General features: G+C 43.2%; 1 protein-coding gene across 9 annotated transcripts in view; it reads left to right on the top strand.

Annotated features, from left to right (window-relative positions):
* ANO5 (anoctamin 5) overlaps positions 1-18431 on the top strand; it is a 95051-nt gene extending 76620 nt beyond the window's left edge. For all 9 annotated transcript variants that reach the window (XM_073578291.1, XM_073578289.1, XM_073578290.1 and 6 more), the window contains 8 exons: positions 980-1202; positions 2696-2865; positions 3580-3677; positions 3841-3971; positions 5859-6064; positions 6398-6579; positions 7314-7419; positions 14200-18431. In XM_073578291.1, coding sequence (XP_073434392.1) covers positions 980-1202; positions 2696-2865; positions 3580-3677; positions 3841-3971; positions 5859-6064; positions 6398-6579; positions 7314-7419; positions 14200-14424 — 1341 coding nt within the window. In that variant the 3' untranslated portion in view covers positions 14425-18431. The remainder of the gene's footprint in view (positions 1-979; positions 1203-2695; positions 2866-3579; positions 3678-3840; positions 3972-5858; positions 6065-6397; positions 6580-7313; positions 7420-14199) is intronic.
* Positions 18432-20509: the final 2078 nt, after the last annotated feature.

The following is a 20509-nucleotide window of genomic DNA, read 5'->3' as shown; positions in this document are numbered from 1 at the left end:
TGTAATATTCCAGATACACACGTTTATGCATATATCACTGATCTATCATTCTATCTGTTTATATTTAGCCATTTATTTAGATCTAATGCTCCAAGATCTATAATGCCAATGACAAGGCTAAAATGTCTTGTCCACATGAGTCTGGACTGACCACCACCACTCCAGCTCTGCAGTTTTATTCTTGACAGCCATGTTGCAGCCTTATACTTGCCGTAGATGTTTTCCTCCCAGTGTAATATTGGGTGTACAAGCTATGATCCGTCACAAGATACATTAAAGGGGTTCACTACTCAAAGGCTAATTCTAACAGTGGAGATAAGTGGGAGTAAGATCATAATGTAGGCAGTTCTCACCCCTGTACTCCGCTCCTTGCTCCAGCACTGACCGGTAGCAATGGCGTAGTCAATGACCACGAGTGAACTGACCACTGCAGCCACTGATTCTACATACTCCACAGTCAGGTCACAGGTGGTCAGTGACATAATCACTTTTGGTTTGGCAATCCCATCTGTACCGCAGGGGTGAGTAACATTGTTTCACCAAGATAGCTTCTTCAGGAGCCCATGCTCTCTGTAACCACCTGTGCATATCATGGCACTTGCTGGGTGCTGTAGTGTTAGATGTTGAACCACTGATCTTCTGCGCACCATGATCTGATAAATGAAACACCATCCCATAGCCCCCCCCCCCCCCCCATACTAAAATATATATCAAGCAGTGCGGGGATTGCAGAGGTGGTGGTCCCTCCATCCCTATCAGTACTCTGCCTGTTGGCCATATTCCAATAGTTTTGGTCTGGGGTCCATTCAGTAAAATGTCTGTCTGGGCTCTGTTGACTGCTAGTTTCTCGTCAGCCATAGATTTTCCTCAGTCTTCCACCTAGCGAGAGCAATTCTAATATTATGAAGAATTGCTATTTAAGTAATTCCCCAATATATTTCCTCCTTTGTTTTGTTTCCATAAACTTCTGTCTCTGCAGATTTCTTTAATCATTGCCAGCATGATCGCAGTTATAGTCTATCGGTTGGCAGTCTATGCCGCATTCGCCAGTGTCATGGAGAATAACCACACATTGGAGCCCATCAGCGGGCTGCTGACGCCACAGCTGGCCACCTCTGTGACGGCCTCCTGCCTGAACTTCATCATGATTATGATCCTGAACTTCTTGTATGAGCGGGTGGCTGTCTGGATCACCGACATGGGTAAGCGAGCAGAAAGCATTGGACACCATGGCAGACCCACCGACGGGAGATAGAGAAGACTAAAAATCTGGCATCTTTCTCATCATCTGCAACACTTTACCTTCCGCTGAGAACTAGTCGCGGGTCAGTGTTAGTCTGTGGCATGAGCGTCTGTCTGCATCTGGCAACACTGTAGAAGGTCTGAGATGGAGCATGTTCCTGGGGTCCTGTGATAAAATTAAGATTCCTTCATGCACACGTAATGTTCTGCTCTTCTGTATATATCAGGAGTTCAGATTTTTATTAAAGTTTTATTACATTCTTCGAATATGGTAGAAAACTGAACTAACGAGTGTGGAAAGCCTTATAGTCTTGCACCCCCAGTACATATCCGCACTGTCCATCAGGCAGGTATGGCCAGGCATAACATGCCTGTACACCTTTTAGATAGCTGTCTGACAATGGTTGAAATATTTTCTGTGGGGACAGGGCAGTAAGTGCACCCATACACATTAGATGAAAGTCAGGCACTCCTGACTATTTTGACAGGATTGGTCAACCATCTGATATGTATTGTCCTTCCTTTTGTCCACACCTCCCAGGACCTTCCGTATTTCCTTCCTCTTGTTCACGCCTCCCAGGACCTTCCGACTGTCTTTCCTTTCGTTCACGCCTCCCAGGACCTTCCGACTGTCTTTCCTTTCATTCACGCCTCCCAGGACCTTCCGACTGTCCTTCCTTTTGTTCACGCCTCCTTAGACCTTCCGTATTTCCTTCCTTTTGTTCACGCCTCCTTGGACCTTCCGCATTTCCTTCCTTTTGTTCACGCCTCCTTAGACCTTCCGTATTTCCTTCCTTTTGTTCACGCCTCCTTAGACCTTCCGCATTTCCTTCCTTTTGTTCACGCCTCCTTGGACCTTCCGTATTTCCTTCCTTACGTCCCTCCTTCTGGGTGAGACAAAAAGATGTGGTGTTTTAATGCAAATACCACATTCCTTATCTCATCTTTTGCGGAAAAGTCAAGGGGCCCCTTACACATTCGATCGACTATCCAGATTAAATTGTTAGGCTCACCTGTCATCTTATGTATATTGGGGTCCAATTATGCCACCAGCATGCACACCTACTTGTAATTGCTGGTACCAATGTGACAACATTGCCGTGATGCTGAAGTTCCTGACAAGCTCGGGGACTCCATGGATCATAAGAATGCTCCAATACTGAAGTGCATGCCCATGGCCTGATCCCTGCATGTACTGCCCCCTTCTTTGAGAATTTTGACGTAAATGATTATTTACCCCGGGACACCTGTACCAATGTGCAGCAACTTGAAATGTAAATGTATGACCATGTAGATCCAAACCACGAATGTATGCAATTTCCAATTATCCAGCATCACCACAGTCATGAAACTGCCCGATTATTACATTTATTCTGTAAAAGGAAGCCGGCATCTGAAGTTGCTGATGGTTTTCATTTAACATGCATTATTCTTTTTATTTATTTTTAACTAGAAATTCCCAGAACCCACCTGGAGTACGAGAACCGGCTGACCATGAAGATGTTTCTCTTCCAGTTCGTTAACTACTACTCCTCGTGTTTCTACGTGGCTTTCTTCAAGGGGAAATTTGTTGGCTATCCTGGCGACTACACCTATATGTTCAGTCGCTGGCGTAACGAGGAGGTGGGTCACGTGACAGGCAATTCCTGCCGTTCAACCACATTTGGGCAGATGTCTTGTAAACCCCCTAATGGTTCCCGAAGTTCCTAGGGCACCTACTGAAAACTTAAGTAACATGCCTACATACACCCACCTATGGGTGCTCACAAATTTAAGGGTTTGCATAAAGCTGTGATCACTTCTCCACTGATCACTGAGGCAACTACATCCCTGAGAGATGGAGCTTCTGCCCTCTATGGCACTGCCTTAAAGATTTTTCATTGGGGCTCATAAGATTCAACAGAGTACCCACCAGTCCCAGGTCTACAATAGTAGTGGTCGTCTCATATGGGCCAAAAGGCACCTAGTAAAATTTTGCCCCTGGCAGTCCCATTAAATGGAGCATTGGTGTCCAGATCAATCTTCGTCCCATTCAGAAAGACCTCTGTAGAGCCCTCTATCTCCGGTTCAAACCTCCAGCGATCAGTACGTTAATAACTTACCAGAAAATTCCATAAGTTGGTGATCATGGGGGTCTTGACTTCTGAGACCTCCAATGATAACAGTGACCTTTTCTTACCACAGTACCGCCTGTGGCATGTGAACCCATTCTTATTGTGTAATGAGTGGGACCCACACTAAACCAGTAATGGGTTGGGGGTTCCTTCTATGATGTTCCATGTGGTAGAGAAGGCGGAAAAATGATAAGTTGTATGTCGTTTTTTTCTCAATTCTTAGTGTGACCCGGCCGGTTGTCTGATAGAACTGACGACGCAGCTCACTATAGTGATGGCCGGGAAACAAATCTGGGGAAATATACAGGAGGCCTTCGTTCCGTAAGTAATTCCTCGGGAATCTCTATATACTGTAAACTTTCCTTTATTTTGGAACAGTGGCGCTGATTAAAGAAATAACTTGCATATATAGGAATGTCAATCACAGTTTCCTCTTTATAGTCTCAGAATTTTCCTCCGTCCTTCACAAGGCTTTGTTATCTAGGTGGATCCAGAATTGGTGGAGAAGCAGAAAAGCGAGGAACAGTCCAGAGAATCTGTACAGCCGGTGGGAGCAGGACTTTGACCTTCAGGTCTTTGGACAACTGGGACTCTTTTATGAATATCTTGAAATGGGTAAGAAAGCAAAAGGAAAGTCTGTAATTAGGCTATGGTCACACACGGCGTTTGTGCAGAATTTTTTTTTATGCAAATAAAAAGCTGAATTTCACAGTTCCAATCAAAGCAATTAAGTTTCAGAAGTCTCAGGGACAAGATTCGTATTTCTTCCTGAGTGAATTTGAGCTCGGCTTGGCTTTTTAAATCTGCAGCATGTCAATTTCTTTAGTGTTTTGCAGTGTTTTTTCACCTATAGAAAGCAATTAGGGTGCAATAATGCTGCAAACAGGTTTTTCAGCATTTTTTTTTTTTTTGGTTCATTTTCTGGTGATTAAAATCACATGTATTCTGCACAAAAAAAAACACTGCCAAAAAAAAGCCACAAAACCTGCGTTTTGAATGTAATGTTTTCACTGCCAAGGGAGCAGGTTTTGGCTGCTGGTTTAAAAACCCTGTGTGAAAATACCCTTACCATTTTGTGTTTCTTTTGTTTTGTTTTTTGTGTCTATAGGAACAATATAGTACTGTCCTCTATTTAAAATATTATAACTACTATAATACTGCTGCCTATGTACAAGAATATAACTACTATAATACTGCTCCTATATACAAGAATATAACTACTATAATACTGCCCCTATGTACAAGAATATAACTACTATAATACTGCTCCTATATACAAGAATATAACTACTATAATACTGCCCCTATGTACAAGAATATACTATAATACTGCTCCCTATGTACAAGAATGTAACTACTATAATACTGCCCCTATGTACAAGAATATACTATAATACTGCTCCCTATGTACAAGAATGTAACTACTATAATACTGCCCCCTATGTACAAGAATATAACTACTATAATACTGCCCCCTATGTACAAGAATATAACTACTATAATACTGCCCCTATGTACAAGAATGTAACTACTATAATACTGCCCCTATGTACAAGAATATACTATAATACTGCTCCCTATGTACAAGAATGTAACTACTATAATACTGCCCCCTATGTACAAGAATATAACTACTATAATACTGCCCCCTATGTACAAGAATATAACTACTATAATACTGCCCCCTATGTACAAGAATATAACTACTATAATACTGCCCCTATGTACAAGAATGTAACTACTATAATACTGCCCGAATGTACTATAATACTGCTTCCTATGTACAAGAATGTAACTACTATAATACTGCCCCCTATGTACAAGAATATAACTACTATAATACTGCCCCCTATGTACAAGAATATAACTACTATAATACTGCCCCCTATGTACAAGAATATAACTACTATAATACTGCCCCTATGTACAAGAATGTAACTACTATAATACTGCCCGAATGTACTATAATACTGCTTCCTATGTACAAGAATGTAACTACTATAATACTGCCCCTATATACAATATAACCACTATATAATACTGCCCCCTATGTACAAGAATATAACTACTATAATACTGCCCCTATGTACAAGAATATAACTACTATAATACTGCTCCTATGTACAAGAATATAACTACTATAATACTGCTCCTATGTACAAGAATATAACTACTATAATACTGCTCCTATGTACAAGAATATAACTACTATAATACTGCTCCTATGTACAAGAATATAACTACTATAATACTGCTCCTATGTACAAGAATATAACTACTATAATACTGCTCCTATGTACAAGAATATAACTACTATAATACTGCCCCTATGTACAAGAATATAACTACTATAATACTGCCCCTATGTACAAGAATATAGCTACTATAATACTGCCCCTATGTACAAGAATATAACTACTATAATACTGCTCCTATGTTCTAACATATGTATGGAAATCTGTTACTATATTTTGCTAATACTGGATGCGTTTTCTTTACTAGTTATCCAGTTTGGGTTTATCACTTTATTTGTGGCCTCCTTTCCTCTGGCTCCGCTCCTTGCTCTCCTAAACAACATCCTTGAGATTCGTGTTGACTCGTGGAAATTGACCACGCAGTTTAGACGGCCATTTGCAGCGAAGGCTCACAGCATTGGGGTGTGGCAGGAAATCCTGAATGCTATGGCCATATTATCGGTGGTAACAAACGTGAGTAAACTCTGTTGCGGTTAGTTGTGGGGGGGGCATAAGCCACTGCCCAGATGGGCTTCGCTTGTATAGAATTACTCCGGACCCCCTTTGTGTGCTCCTATTGCACTGACTACATGAAATGCGTGCAGTTTAGATTTGGTCACTGGATTATGGATATATGATAAGCCCCTTCATGAATGTCATGTAGACATCTTTGCCACAAATCCAAAGAAAGGTGATTATAATCTAATTACCTGGATGTAAGTAAGGATGTTTAAATACACTGGCGGCAGGCACTATGGTAAAAACCATGTTTTCCTAAAGATCTGTTACCTTGCTTTTCTCTTTCAGGCTTTTATTGTGGCTTTCACCTCTGACATGATCCCACGCTTGGTCTACTCTTACGCCTACTTTAAAAGCCCAGACTCCCCCATGGCAGGATATATTAACAACAGTCTCTCGGAGTTTAACGTTTCCGATTTTAGGAATATCAGCATGCCTCTGGAAAACCAAATGAACGTCCTAACATGCAGGTTGGTTGGTATAATGTGCTGAAATTCCAACAACTGGGTCATTTCCGGTTTTATTTTTAGGATAGTATGCATAGTTATGGAACTCATTCTCTTATGTGCACATCACCAAAACTTTTCAGCCACATACCTAATTTCAGGCCATGCCTTGTGCCCATCCTCTCGCGCCTCCTTTTCAGTGCTTCCCGAATATCCCAGAACCTGCTGTTTGGATGCTTCAGCAGGTCCTTTGACACTCATCCAGGAGTCCTGTAGGTCTATCTCCTTTTTCAGGAAGTGGCAAGAATGCTGCCATATTTTCCAACCGATGTACGTGGCTACATGGGGCGAGTTGTTTATCATAATTGATAGAGAGGATCTAATGCATTGCAGGACCCTAGTTCAGGGGCCAAGTCAATAACCCGTGGTCGCCTGACGGGAGCTCTGTGACCCTTTTCGTACCTAGCGCCTCTTCCGATTCGTAGCCCTGTTGCAACATCATCATTGCAGTGTGACGTGCACATGAAGTCGTGCCAGGCCTACTAATCGGAAAAGGTGCTGGACATGTCACGGGTAGGAGGCACTTTTGATGGGCACTAGTTCAATAAATACCAATATGGCCTCTTGCTCAGGGTCCTGCAAATTATATTGACCAATGTATGGACATCACCATCAGCTGGTTAGTCACTTATGATTGAGCTCATCGCTGCTCGGTGCCTCTGCTATAACCTCCAATTTTTGTTATTTTATGTTCACAGGTACAGAGATTATCGTTACCCTCCAGACCATGAGCACAGATATATGCACACCATGCAGTTCTGGCACATACTGGCAGCAAAAATGGCTTTTATCATCATTATGGAGGTATGATGGGTGTCATTGTCACCGGTAGTACTTTTGCATATAGTGGAAACGATTTATATAAATTTCCCAACAATCAATGCATAAACTAATAAATAAAGTGGTACAGAAAAGGGGAAAACCTGTGATCTTAAGCTTCAAGGTTTTGCTTGGTGAAACCACTCAGGTTATGAGGTTGTTATGCAATGAAGTCTACAAAATAAAATAAAAAAAAATCAGTTTTTCTTTATTTTACTGTCAACTTGCAGATTTTAAGAATAAAATGTTACTCTGGGTTTGCTATGTTGTTTTGCTTATATCGATATTTATTACATAGTCTTTTATTATTATTATTATTATTATTATTATTATTATTATTATTATTATCCATTTTCAGTGACTCGTGGAGCAATGTGAAAGTTTTATTTTTTCATCGCGCCAACCTCCATATACAGCTCTGGCAAAAATTTAAGAGACCACTGCACAGTTTTATAAAAATCAGCTTCTCTCCATGTCTGACAGCCATTCCATTCCAGTGTCTGTTGAATTCCAACCAGAGGACACCTCATTCTACTTAATGTACTTCTGATTAGGTGATCACCTGAACCAAATCTTATTTAACGAAGGAAAGTATAAAAAAAACTCTGCTGCGGTGTTCACAATCCTCTTGTAAAAGGACAAGCTGGATGGCAAAACAAGTGCTAGTAATATCCCAAAAGTAATAGGAATGAAATAATAACTTTTAACCATGCCAAAGGAGTTGAAAAGAAAAGTCTTGAGTGAGGAGAAGGGCTCAATTCTGGCTTTACTAGCAGAGGGATACAGTGAGTGTCATGTTGCCTCCATCCTTAAAATTTCTAAGATGGAAGTCCATTACAACAAGGTCAAGCAGCAGAATTGGGGACAACAAAGCTACAGACCGGCAGAGGGCGAAAACGACTCTCCCCTGACCGGGATAACCGTCCTCTTATTCGAATGTCACTCAGCAAGGACATCAAGTGACCTACAAAAGGAATGGCAAATGGCAGCTGGGGTGAAGTGCATGGTAAGAACAGTTCGTAACAGGCTCCTAGAGGCAGGGCTCAAGTCATGTAAAGCTAGAAAAAAGCCTTTAATCAATGAGAAGCAAAGGAGAGCCAGGCTGAAGTTTGCCAAAGACCATAAGGATTGGTCCATAGAGGACTGGAGTAAGGTAATCTTCTCTGATGAGGCTAATTTTCAGCTTTGCCCAACACCTGGTCGTCTAATGGTTAGACGGAGACCTGGAGAGGTGTACAAGCCATGGTGTCTTGCACCCACTGTGAAATTTGGTGGAGGATCGGTGATGATCTGGGGATGCTTCAGCAAGGCAGGTATTGGGCAGGTTAATCTTTGCGAAGGACGTATGACTCAAGCCGCATGCAAGGTTATCCTGGAAAAACAGTTGATTCCTTCTGCTCGGGCAATGTTCCCCAAATCTGAGGACTGGTTTTTCCAGCAGGACAATGCGCCATGCCACACAGCTAGGTCAATCAGTGTGTGGATGAAGGACCACCACATCAAATCTCTGTCCTGGCCAGCCCAATCTCCAGACCTGAACTCCATTGAAAACCTCTGGAATGTAATCAAGCGAAAGATGGATAGTCACAAGCCATCAAACAAAGAAGAACTGCTTACATTATTGTACCAGGAGTGGCATAAGGTCACCTAAAAGCAGTGTGAGAGACTGGTGGAAAGCAGCCAAGACGCATGAAAGCTGTGATTAACAATCATGGTTATTCCACAAAATATTGATTTCTGAACTCTTCCTGAGTTAAAACATTAGTATTGTTTCTAAATGATATTGAACTTGTTTTCTTAGCATTATTTGAGATTTGCAAGCGCTGAATTTTTTTGTTCTTTTGACTATTTGTCATTTTCTGAAAATAAATAAAAAATGTAGTGCTTGGAAATTCAAAGACGTTGTCTGAAGTTTATAGAATAAAAGAGCAATTTACATTTTACTCAAAAATATATCTATAAAGAGAAAAATCAGACAAACTGAAAATTTTGCAGTGGTCTTTTAATTTTTGCCTGAGCTGTATGCAATGGGTACAGAAAATATTCAAACCCCCTTTAAATTTTTCTCTTTCATTGCAGCCATTTGGTAAATTCAAAAAAGTTCATATTTTTTTCTCATTAATGTACACTCTGCACCCCATCTTGACTGAAAAAATAGAAATGTAGAAATTTTTGCAAATTTATTAAAGAAAAACAGAAATATCACGTGGTCATAAGTATTCAGACCCTTTGCTCAGTATTGAGTGCACGCACCTTTTGAGCTAGTACAACCATGAGTCGTCTTGGGAATGATGCCACAAGTTTTTCACCCCTGGATTTGGGGATCCTCTGCCATTCTTCCTTGCAGATCCTCTCCAGTTCCATCAGGTTGGATGGTGAACATTGGTGGACAGCTATTTTCAGGTCTCTCCAGAGATGCTCAATTGGGTTTAGGTCAGAGCTCTGGCTGGGCCTGTCAAGAACGGTCACAGACTTGTTCTGAAGCCACTCCTTTGTTATTTTAGCTGTGTGCTTAGGGTCATTGTCTTGTTGGAATATGAACCTTCCGCCATGTGTGAGGTCCAGAACACTCTGGAAGAGGTTTTCATCCAGGACATCTCTGTACTTGGCCACTTTCATGTTTCCTTCAATGGAAACCAGTTGTCCTGTATCTGCAGCTGAAAAACACCCCCATAGCATGATGCTGCCACCACCATGTTTCACTGTTGGGATTGTATTGGGCAGGTGATGAGCAGTGCCTGGTTTTCTCCACACATACCGCTTAGAATTATCACCAAAAAGTTCTGACTTCGTCTCCTCAGACCAGAGAATCTTATTTCTCATAGTCTGGGAGTCCTTCATGTGTTTTTAGCAAACTCTATGCTGACTTTCATATTTCTTGCACTGAGGAGAGGCTTCCGGCGGGCCACGCTGCCATAAAGGCCCGACTGGTGGAGGGCTGCAGTGGTAGTTGACTTTGTGGAACTTTCTCCCATCTCCCTACTGCATCTGTAGAGCTCAGCCACAGTGATCTTGGGGTTCTTCTCTCTCACCAAGGCTCTTCTCTAACGTTTGCTCAGTTTGGCTGTACGGCCAGGTCTAGTCCTAGACTTCTTCCATATAAGGATTATGGAGGCCACTGTGCTCTTAGGAACCTTGAGTACTGCAGAAATTCTTTTGTAACCTTGGCCAAATCTGAGCCTTGCCACAATTCTGTCTCTGAGCTCCTTGGCCAGTTCATGATTCTCATTTGGTCTGACATGCACTGTGCGCTGTGAGGTCTTATATAGACATGTGCCTTTACAAATCAAGTCCTATCAGTTTAACCCTTTTCTGCCATCTGACATACTATACCGTCGATGTGACCTGGCACAATTTGACCATGGACAGTATAGTACGTCATGGCGATCGCGGCCGGGTGTCACCTGTGAGAGTTAGACCGCTCCCAGCATTTTATCCCCCGAAATGCTGCAATCGAACACGATCACAGCATTCCGGGAGCAGGCAAGGGCTGACAGCCCCTCTGCCTTTGGATCGGAGACCCCGCGGCGTGACGCGAGGTCCCGATTGTTGCCATGGTAACTCGATGTCGTCATGATGACATCCGGGTTACCAGAGGTGAGAAACTTCCTGTCATGCGCAGTGCATGTCAGGAAGTCGCTCAGGTCTGTGTGCAGGGATTGCAGCGCTGACAGTTTCTATGACATGCAGATGCTGCTTCATCTGCATGCTATAGAAGTGATCAGCTTGCAAAAAAATGATTGTCCCATAGTGGGACAAAGTGTAAAAGATGGAATAAGGTAAAAAAAAAAAAAAAAAAACATTAAATAATTGTAAAAATATTTAAAGAAAAATTAAAACAATATTTATTCTATCACTAAATAAATATTTGAATGAAATAAAAAAATCTAAACAGTAAAAGTACACATAAAAAGTGGATCTAAAAGTAAGAATACTTCTAGAATATTTAAATGTAAATACAAGAGAATTATTTAAAGATCCAATAAAGCAAGGGGATAAATGCAAATCCAAGATACATTTTAAAATATATATATATATATCTATATATCTATATCTATATCTATCTCTCTCTCTCTCTCTCTCTCAAAAGAAGGCAAAAATTGGTTAAGTAAGATACAGATTAGCAGCTAAAACAACCAGTGTGAACAAAGGTGCATAGATGGAAATAATAAAACACTGGTAAGGCTACTTTCAGACTTGCGTTATGAGGCGAAGGGCCACCGCTAAGCTCTGCCCCCGGCTTTCTCCTCCAGTCAGCTCCTCCTATGGTCGCATGACTCTGCATGCGATCAGCGTACCCTATATTTAGCATTGGCCGTGCACTGGTATGTTTTTGCCGGCGCATGCGCCCTTTTTGCGCTGCGCCGAACGCACAAAAATGCAACAAGGTGTGTTTGGTGCACGTCGGCGCGACGCAAAAAAGGCGCATGCGCCGGCAAAAACATGCCAGCGTACCCAATGTTACATATAGGGTACACTGATAGTGTGCAGCGTCATGCGCCCAGAGGAGGAGCTGACCGGAGGGGGAGCGGCCAGGGGCGGAGCTTAGCGGCGGCCGAGCGATGCGCCTGGTAACGCTAGTCTGAAAGTAGCCTTAGAGAAATAGTGTCTCACTACAAGCACCTGCACAAGGCTAAATGCATGTAAATTGTCCACAAGGAGTATGTGAAGAAGTAATGGCACCAAATGGCCAGCTTGCACAAGCCCCAAATGGAGCCTAGAGAAATGACATGCCGTCCAATATCATTAGCATAATAGCTAAAAGGCGACTGGCGCGTTCTTGTCACACCACTTCCTATATATAGACAGCTTACAGGTACATTTGCCCCTATTATTGCACTATTTTCACTTTGTGTGACGTTCACTTCAGCCATATTGGTCCTTATTTTTTTACTATTTGATGCACACTGTATTGTGCTTATTTTACAATTCTTTTTGCACTATTGCACTTTATTAGCACCCTCTGGGTATTTTTTTCGTTTTTTAGTGTTTTTGGCTAATTACCTGTTTGTATTAATCAAGCCTATATATTCTTTTATTGGATGGGTCTTCATGATTTTAATATTAAGCGGATTTTTTACACTCATGGAGTCCTATGTATATCCATCTGCGGTTATGTGCCCTTCTTATTATATTAGGCACTACCATTATGTGTTTTTGTGCCATTATTTAATAAAGGTCATTTGTAAATTATTGTTTTCTAGTATTATTTTATACCATTGACTATATATTTTACCATTGCTTCCTGCTCGTTTTTTCTCCGCCATTCTCAGTGGAGGGGTTTTTTATATTGACTCCTGTAGCAGTAAGGATGTGGCTGTTGGTTAATGCGTCCTGGTATTGGAGCCGCTCTAGTCTCAGAGATAATAAAGCTGTTGCAGGATCCCACACTGTCGTATCCCAGTACCCCTGAAATCATACTATAAATCTGTAACCAGTAAGTGCGGATTAGGGAACATGACCACCGACTATGCAACAAATCACCCACTTCTGAATGACAGCTCCAGCATAAAGCTGATGTTTGTGGGAATATCTTATTGAGATGATATGGGGTGAAATACCACCTGTACAAGATCTTCCTAGAGGTTTACAAATGGTTTATGCAATGTGAAGACTTTTTGTCTATCTGGAATGCCTGTGACCGTTCTTCCTGGGTAAAAGTGCAGCCTAAGCCTCTCTCCCATCTGTAATATCACAGAAATTTTACCACTATCATGAAGTAGAATGTCACGAGAAAACAATGTCAGAATCACCGGGATCCATGGAAGCTCCAGAGTTATAACCTCATAAAGGGACAGTGGTCAGAATTGTAAAAATTGGCCCAGGAATTTTTAACATGCAAACCACCCTTCGGAGTAAAGGGGTTAATTAAACACAGCTGGACTCCAATGATGGAGTAGAACCATCTCAAGGAGGATCACAAGGAAATGGACAGCATGTGACTTAAATATGAGTGTCTGAGCAAAGGGTCTGAATACTTATGACCATGTGATATTTCAGTTTTTCTTTTTTAACAAATTTGCAAAAAATGTGTGTATAAATTTTCGTTTCTTTTTATACCTCGTCTTTATTTTCAAACTGGGGAAAAGGAGTCATCTGAAGTTTTTAAATGTAACTTATGTTATATTTAATTGTAACGTTATTTTTAGTACCTACAGGGAACCAGAACCTGCCGTCATTTTGATTTCTTATGCTATAGAAGTTAAATTACAGTATATCTATAAATTGATATCTGGGCTTGCATCACATAGCAGGCCAAGGACTTCCATATTAACCAATCGGCATTGGAGGGGGGAGGATGAAAGTGACTGGATGGGAGTCACCTATTGTGCCATTTAAATGCCACTGTCAGTAATTGACAGCTGCTGTTAAGTGGTTCAGCAGCAATCTGATCAAGCGCCATTCCTTGCCGTTACAGGCAGATGTCAGCTTTGTAAAACAGCTGACATTTCCCTGTATGGAGAAGGTTCAGATTCTGATCCCGATCCGTATACAAGCGTTCAGGTGCAAAAAAAAGGGATTATGGGATGACCTGCACAGGAGGTAAAGTTTAGAAAACTCCAGTAGTCACTTTCTTCCACTGTGAGGTTTATAGTTGTATCTGGTTCCCCTCCTTAAAACTACATTAAACCCAAAATGTGACAATTGCATTATCGTGTCAGTTTCAGGAAAGCTGGCGACAACCCTTTAGTCTGCTGGTTGTCAGCCATCCTTCTTAAAACACAGATATATCCAGTGCTCACTGACGTCTGTCCTCTCTTTCAGCACGTCGTGTTCATTGTCAAATTTTTCGTGGCCTGGCTGATCCCAGACGTGCCGTCCGAGGTGAAAGCCAGAATCAAGCGGGAGAAGTACCTGACGCAAAAGATCCTTCACGAGTACGAACTAGAGAAGTTACGGGAAAGGTTGTGCGAGAAGGATTCCTGCTCCGCCATGGCGAAGGAGGTCATCGCCACGGAAGGGAAGGTGCAGCTCTCCGCCGCTATGTAGCGGCTCCTCTGCTGCAATATCGGACACTCTGCTCACTCAGGCCGCACTATAAAGCCACGTTCTTCAAGACGCTGCTGTAAATGTAGGCGTAGCGGGCAGGATGGAGCAAAGAGCGCCCCGTCCCGGGATTCTCGGAGCTCTGTAAGACTCGTCCACCATGGCTGCTTCCAGGTCTGGGGCTTCAGATGATTACAGGGACCCCAGTCCTGCTGTTATATCACACTGCATCACACGAGTCCTCGTCTCGATCTTCTTGCCAGGTATCTGGATTTAGACAATGGGTATGAGGCCCCTGAACATCCATGGGCCACAGGACAATTTTTTTAAAATTTATTTATAATTTTGTTTTATTTTCTTTTTAATTATAGTTTTTAATCAGTGCATTTCGGCATCTTTTTAGGTGAGTGAGTCACTTTATGTTCTGCTCTTTGCTGGCACCTTAACTTGCACTTTTATGAATGGGTGCTGGCAGAGCTATTAGGGTTCAGCCTAAATCTACCAAAAGCCATTTAACAGAGGATGCGCCTTTTTTTTTTTTTTTAAACTCTCACTTTTACGCGCGTATGATTATGAAAACGACGTTTATCAGCTATATTTTAGCTCTGTTAAAAGAGCAAAGTATTACCAGAAAATTTGCGACTTGTATTTTTCCTTTACATCCAAAAATCTTATTGTGAACCCTGCTTATCTTAGCTCAGGCATTAATTTATTTTTTACAATGAGTTAAATGACATTGCTAGACAATTTTTTTTATTGTTTTATCTAAAAACATCACATTGATGGCAGCGTCCCTTCATATTCTGCACCATAAGTAATTAATATTGGAAATGTGTTCTTTCAATTTGTGGTTTGTTTTTTTTTTTGTTTGTTTTTTTTTTTAAGAATAGCGAAAATCACCAATTCAGAGGATGGGTCATAACTTACTGGTCATTTGGGATTGATTTCTGGGACCCCCAGTAATCCTGAAACCATGACTCTGGAACCTAGAGCGTTGCACATGGCTTTCCCCTACAGTCCCATAGACAGTGATTGGAGCGGAGGCTGATCATGCCCACCTCTGTTCCACTCAGGATGGGGGTCCCAGCTGTCAGGAAAGTTGTACCCTATCCATAGATTATGAAATAACTTTTTTTTTTTTTTTTTTTTCTTTTTTTCTGGTGGTGGAGGGAGTTATTTTTCACACCCTTTTTAATGGCAGTTCTTGAAAACTGTAGGTGTCGCTGTGATCTGTCAAAATCAACAGCGGAGTCTGCATTATAACATTATTTGTACATCACGCGTTACAAAGTAGTTTATTTTTAGTTTTTAAGTGCTCATGATTTTTCAGGGAATATTCACTGTAGGTCTCAAGTTTTTTTTTTTTTCATTCAAATATCATTATTCGTAGCATTCGGTGTTGAGCGTAGAGATCTGATGACTAACATTTCCATACCGCAATCCACGAATCGCATTGTCACCCGTGGCGCACTGACACTATTCACGTAGATCCCTGCGGCCTGAGCGCGGTTCTGGTGCAGGACCTGCGGTGATGTCATGCTCTACCCAAGCCTACCTCTCAGAAGTGCTTTATTATCATTTCCTACGTTGATTGTTATGAAGAATTCTACAGCATTGACTGTTAGCATGAAACAGTTCTGTTTTTAAAATATAATTTTATTTTTTTTTTTAAGATTGTCAACACCAATACGTGTGATGTGCCTTGTTTGCGACCCTTGTTCGCTCCTGTAAGTAAGTGCTAACTGCTGTTATTCATCATGCGGGTTCATAACCATAAGACAAGACGTATTGGACGGCCCAAGCTGAACGGCGTGGCAGCATGAATGGCCGCGCTCGCTTACCTGTTTGATACAGTAGCGCAAAGATGGAGCATAAGGTGTTTTGCCATAAACCGCAAAATGTACAGTATATACATAAGTGTGTGAGCCTGGGAACTGATGTCCTAAATGGAGCTATACACAGTGAATGGAGAAGTGGTCGCACATGCTCAGTATTGAAGTAGTGGTCGCACATGCTCAGTACTGCTCTCTTCACACTGTGGGCGTTTGGAGCTCCCATTTTTAGCATCAATGTGAGTCCCAGCAGCCGGATTCCCGTAAGTCAAATGTTTATCATCTATCCCATGGATATTTGGTAGATTTTATTAATAAGTTCCTGGATGAGACAACCGCTTACAGCAACTATGGCCGCACCATCAGCTATCTAAACAGAGTAGGAAGGGGCCTTGTGGAAATGTCTCCCTCCGCTCTGTGCACCTAAATGTACCTGTAATTTCTATGATCAGTAGTGGGATTTCGGGTCTGTCTCATCTGCCTGCCTCCCCCTACCTCTTTTATTACCCCTACATAGCCTAGTAGGACGTATGGAAAGTAACGCAGCCCGTATAATAGGCAGCATGCCTCCTGTTCAGTATTTATTCACATGCACATGAAAGTATTTCAATAATCATGCATGTTGTATAGCGCCCGCAGGTGGCAGCAAGGGGAATTGCAGCCAATGTTCCTGTATATTCATGGAGCTTGTACAGCGTGACCAATGTTGTGTTCTGCAGCTGATTTTTGTGTACCCCCCCCCCCCCCAAAAAAAAGTGCCTTTTGATGACTGTTCCTTGTTTAGTGCACTGATCCAAAAGACTCCTTAATGACTGTAGTGGGTTAATTTATTGGGTCTTAACGAGTTAATTGAGGTCCCCAAATTTGACTTTGTCCAATAGTTGAAGCGGAGGAGTAAGCTTCTCTCTGAAGGATTGAGGATGGAGATATAATCACAAACACAATTTCAGATTTAGGGAACTCGTGATCCACCATGAGAGCCAGGGCGGCCATATTGGACCTCTCCATTGATGACGTTGAGTCCTTGTTTCTTCTCATGTTTGTTTCGGCTCAGAAGACCTCTCCTCTCACTTCCTGCAGTCAGTGTCTTAGATAAAATGTTTGTTTTATGGATTTATTACTTCCAGATAATTGTATATTCGTGAAGATCCCTATAGGATGGGAATCTGCCTTGTAGGACTTTGGTTCCCAACCTGTTGATCGCCAGCTCGTGCAAAACTACAACTCCCATCATGTCCTGACAGCCACAGGAAGCTGCAGAGTCCGAGGTTTACCGTTGTCATTTTCTCAACGTTTGAGACACTTTGTGGCAATTTGTTATCTGTTTGGACACTTTTTGCAGGTTTTTCCAACAAGGGGCATAGCTTAGAGGATAGGGCGTCAAAATTTAGGTGCAAAATTAACTTAACAAGGCCTACTGGATGGCTGAAGTCCCGACAGAGGCGCCAAGTCGAGCAGTTTAGGAAAATGCCGTAAATCCTCTATGCTGCTGTTTTGGAAAACCATTGTGTTGCCTGCGGTATTTCAGAACTTATCATTTTATTAAACCCATTAGTTAAAAAAAACACAACTAAAAAGTGGAAAATCACTATGTATATTGCAATTCTTATATATTGCACTCCTGCCATAAACCTTGTGGTCCTGAAGTCCTATCTGAATCAGACAGGGCCACTATCCTCCAGGTGGGGTGTAGATGTAATTTTGGTAACGATCAAACCACAGTCTTCTGTGCCGCCATTTTGCATACACATCCCATCCAACAGAGTGCCCCAATCCAACGAAAATACCATAGCTTCCGCCATTTGTATTCGGAGGCCCCCTTATAACCATATAAGCTCACTAATAATCCATCGCCGCCACCCAGCAGTCTCCTCGCCCTGTCCCCAAGTTATCCTTACCCCCCCGGTTCCGGCCCGCACCGCTGCCCTGTCCACCCTAAGCCTTGACTGTTTGTATCAATACACATATGAAGGAAATTTTATTGAGATCTTATTTTCTACCGATTTTATGTTTTTCTGTATTTCTATGTTGACCTGTGAATAGTTTGTAAAATCTACATTTTTACCGGTTATTTTACTACATTTCTCTGCCAGTTTAGCGCTGGCCTCTCGGTTTTATATTGTGTTTTCACGCTGCTTGAACTTGTATGGAAAAAAATAAACTTCACTTTAAAAGGTTTTTAAGTATTTTGAGTGCATTTTACTGCAGTGCATTTGTATGCTAGACTGCCTCTCCAGATTTGTTTCACAGATTTGAAATGGAGAAATAATGCTGCTAGAGATGAAAAGTGCAGCCGTCTGACCCTTGGCTGATGGACACATTGACGTAACATGATGATAAGCCCCCTCGTATAACAGATCCAACCAGTCAAGACCCCACTGAATGTGCTACACTTGCTGTCAAAAGTTCCGACTAGCTGACATTACTTGGTTTATTACCTTGAGAAAAGAACTGGTCAGGTGCCGAAACGCATTGGAACAATAAAGAACTGTTTTGAAAAGAAAAACAAAAAAACAGATTTATGGGATTACTTTAGACTTTCTATTGAGTCATTGTCCATCTCAGAAGAGAGCATCAATAGATAGGGGGGGGTACTGGGGGGGGTACTGTGGGGGGTCCGATAGAGGGAGGGGGTACTGTGGGGGGTCCAATAGAGGGGGGGGTACTGTTCGGGGTCTGATAGAGGGGGGTCTGATAGGGGGGTACTGTGGCGGGTCCTATAGAAGGAGGGAGTCCGATAGAAGGGGGTACTGTGGGGGGAGGGTCCGGTAGAGGGGGGTACTGTGGGGGGTCTGATAGAAGGGGGTACTGTGGGGGGTCCGATAGAAGGGGGTACTGTGGGGGGTCCGATAGAGGGGGAGTACTGTGGGAGGTCCGATAGAGGGGGGGGGTACTGTGGAGGGGTCCGATATGGGGAGGAAGGGTCCGATAGAGGGGGTACTGTGGGGGGTCTGATAGAGGGATGAAGGGTCCGATAGATAGGGGGGGTGCTGTGGGAGATCCGATAGAGGGGGGGGTACTGTGGAGGGGTCCGATAGGGGGAGGATGGATCCGATAGAGGGGGGTACTGTGGGGGTCCGATAGAGGAAGGGTCCAATAGAGGGGGCTAATTGGGGTCCGATAGAGGGGGGTACTGTGGGGGGTCCGATAGAGGGAGCAAGGGTCCAATAGAGGGGGTAATGGGGGTCCGATAGAGTGAGGAAGGGTCCGATAGAGGTGGGTACTCTGGGGGATCTGATAGAGGGAAGGAGGGTCCAATAGTTAGAGGGGGTACTGTGGGGGGATCCGATAGAGGGAGGAAGGGTCCGTTAGAGGGGGGTACTGTGGGGGGGTCTGATAGAGGGAGGAAGGGTCCGTTAGTTAGAGGGGGGTACGGGTACTGTGGGGGATCTGATAAAGGGAGGGAGGGGTGTCCAATAGAGGGGGGTACTGTGGGGGGTCCGATGGAGAGAGGGGGGTACTGTGGGGGGTCCAATAGAGGGAGGAAGGGGGGATCCGATAGAGGGAGGAAGGGTCCGATAGAGGGGGGTGCTGTGGGGGGATCTGAGAGGGAGCAAAGGTCCGATAGAGGGGGGTGGTGTGGGGGAATCTGAGAGGGAGAAAAGGTCCGATAGAGGGGGGTGCTTGTGGAAGGGGTCTGATAGAGGGGATACTGAGGGGGGAAGGCTTCGTTAGAGGGGGCACTGTGGGAGGGGTCTGATAGAGGGGGGTACTGTGGGGGGTCTGATAGAGGGGGGTACTGTGGGGGGTCTGATATAGGGGGTTACTGTGGGGGGTCCGATAGAGGGGGAGTATCATGGGGGGTCCTATAGAAGGAGAATATTAAGGGGGTCCGATAGAGGGAGAGGGGGTCCAATGGAGGGTGGTACTGTGGGGTGGTCCGATAGAGGGAGGGGGGTTCTGTTGGGGGGTCCGATAGAGGGAGGGTACTGTGTGGGGGGTTCGATAGATGGGGGGTCTGATAGAAGGGAGTACTGAGGGGGGTCTGATAGAAGGGAGTACTGAGGGGGGTCAGATAGAGGGAGTACTGTGAGGGGGTCCGATAGATGGGGGGGTCTGATAGATGGGGGTACTGAGGGGGATCCGATAGAGGGGGGTACTATGGGGGGGTCTGATAGAAGGGGGTATTATCGGGGAGCATTATACCCCTATGTGGTAACATATTATAGCGGTGCATTACACCGTTATGGGGCTGCATTATACTATTATGGATGACTGGGGGTAGAATGGGAGGACATGTGAGGTCCAGAATGTGG

This window comes from Dendrobates tinctorius, unplaced genomic scaffold (genome assembly GCF_039654945.1).
Source record: "Dendrobates tinctorius isolate UK_male_01 unplaced genomic scaffold, ASM3965494v1 ptg000059l, whole genome shotgun sequence".
NCBI lineage: Eukaryota > Metazoa > Chordata > Amphibia > Anura > Dendrobatidae > Dendrobates > Dendrobates tinctorius.
This window is presented reverse-complemented; position numbering and strand designations above follow the sequence as displayed.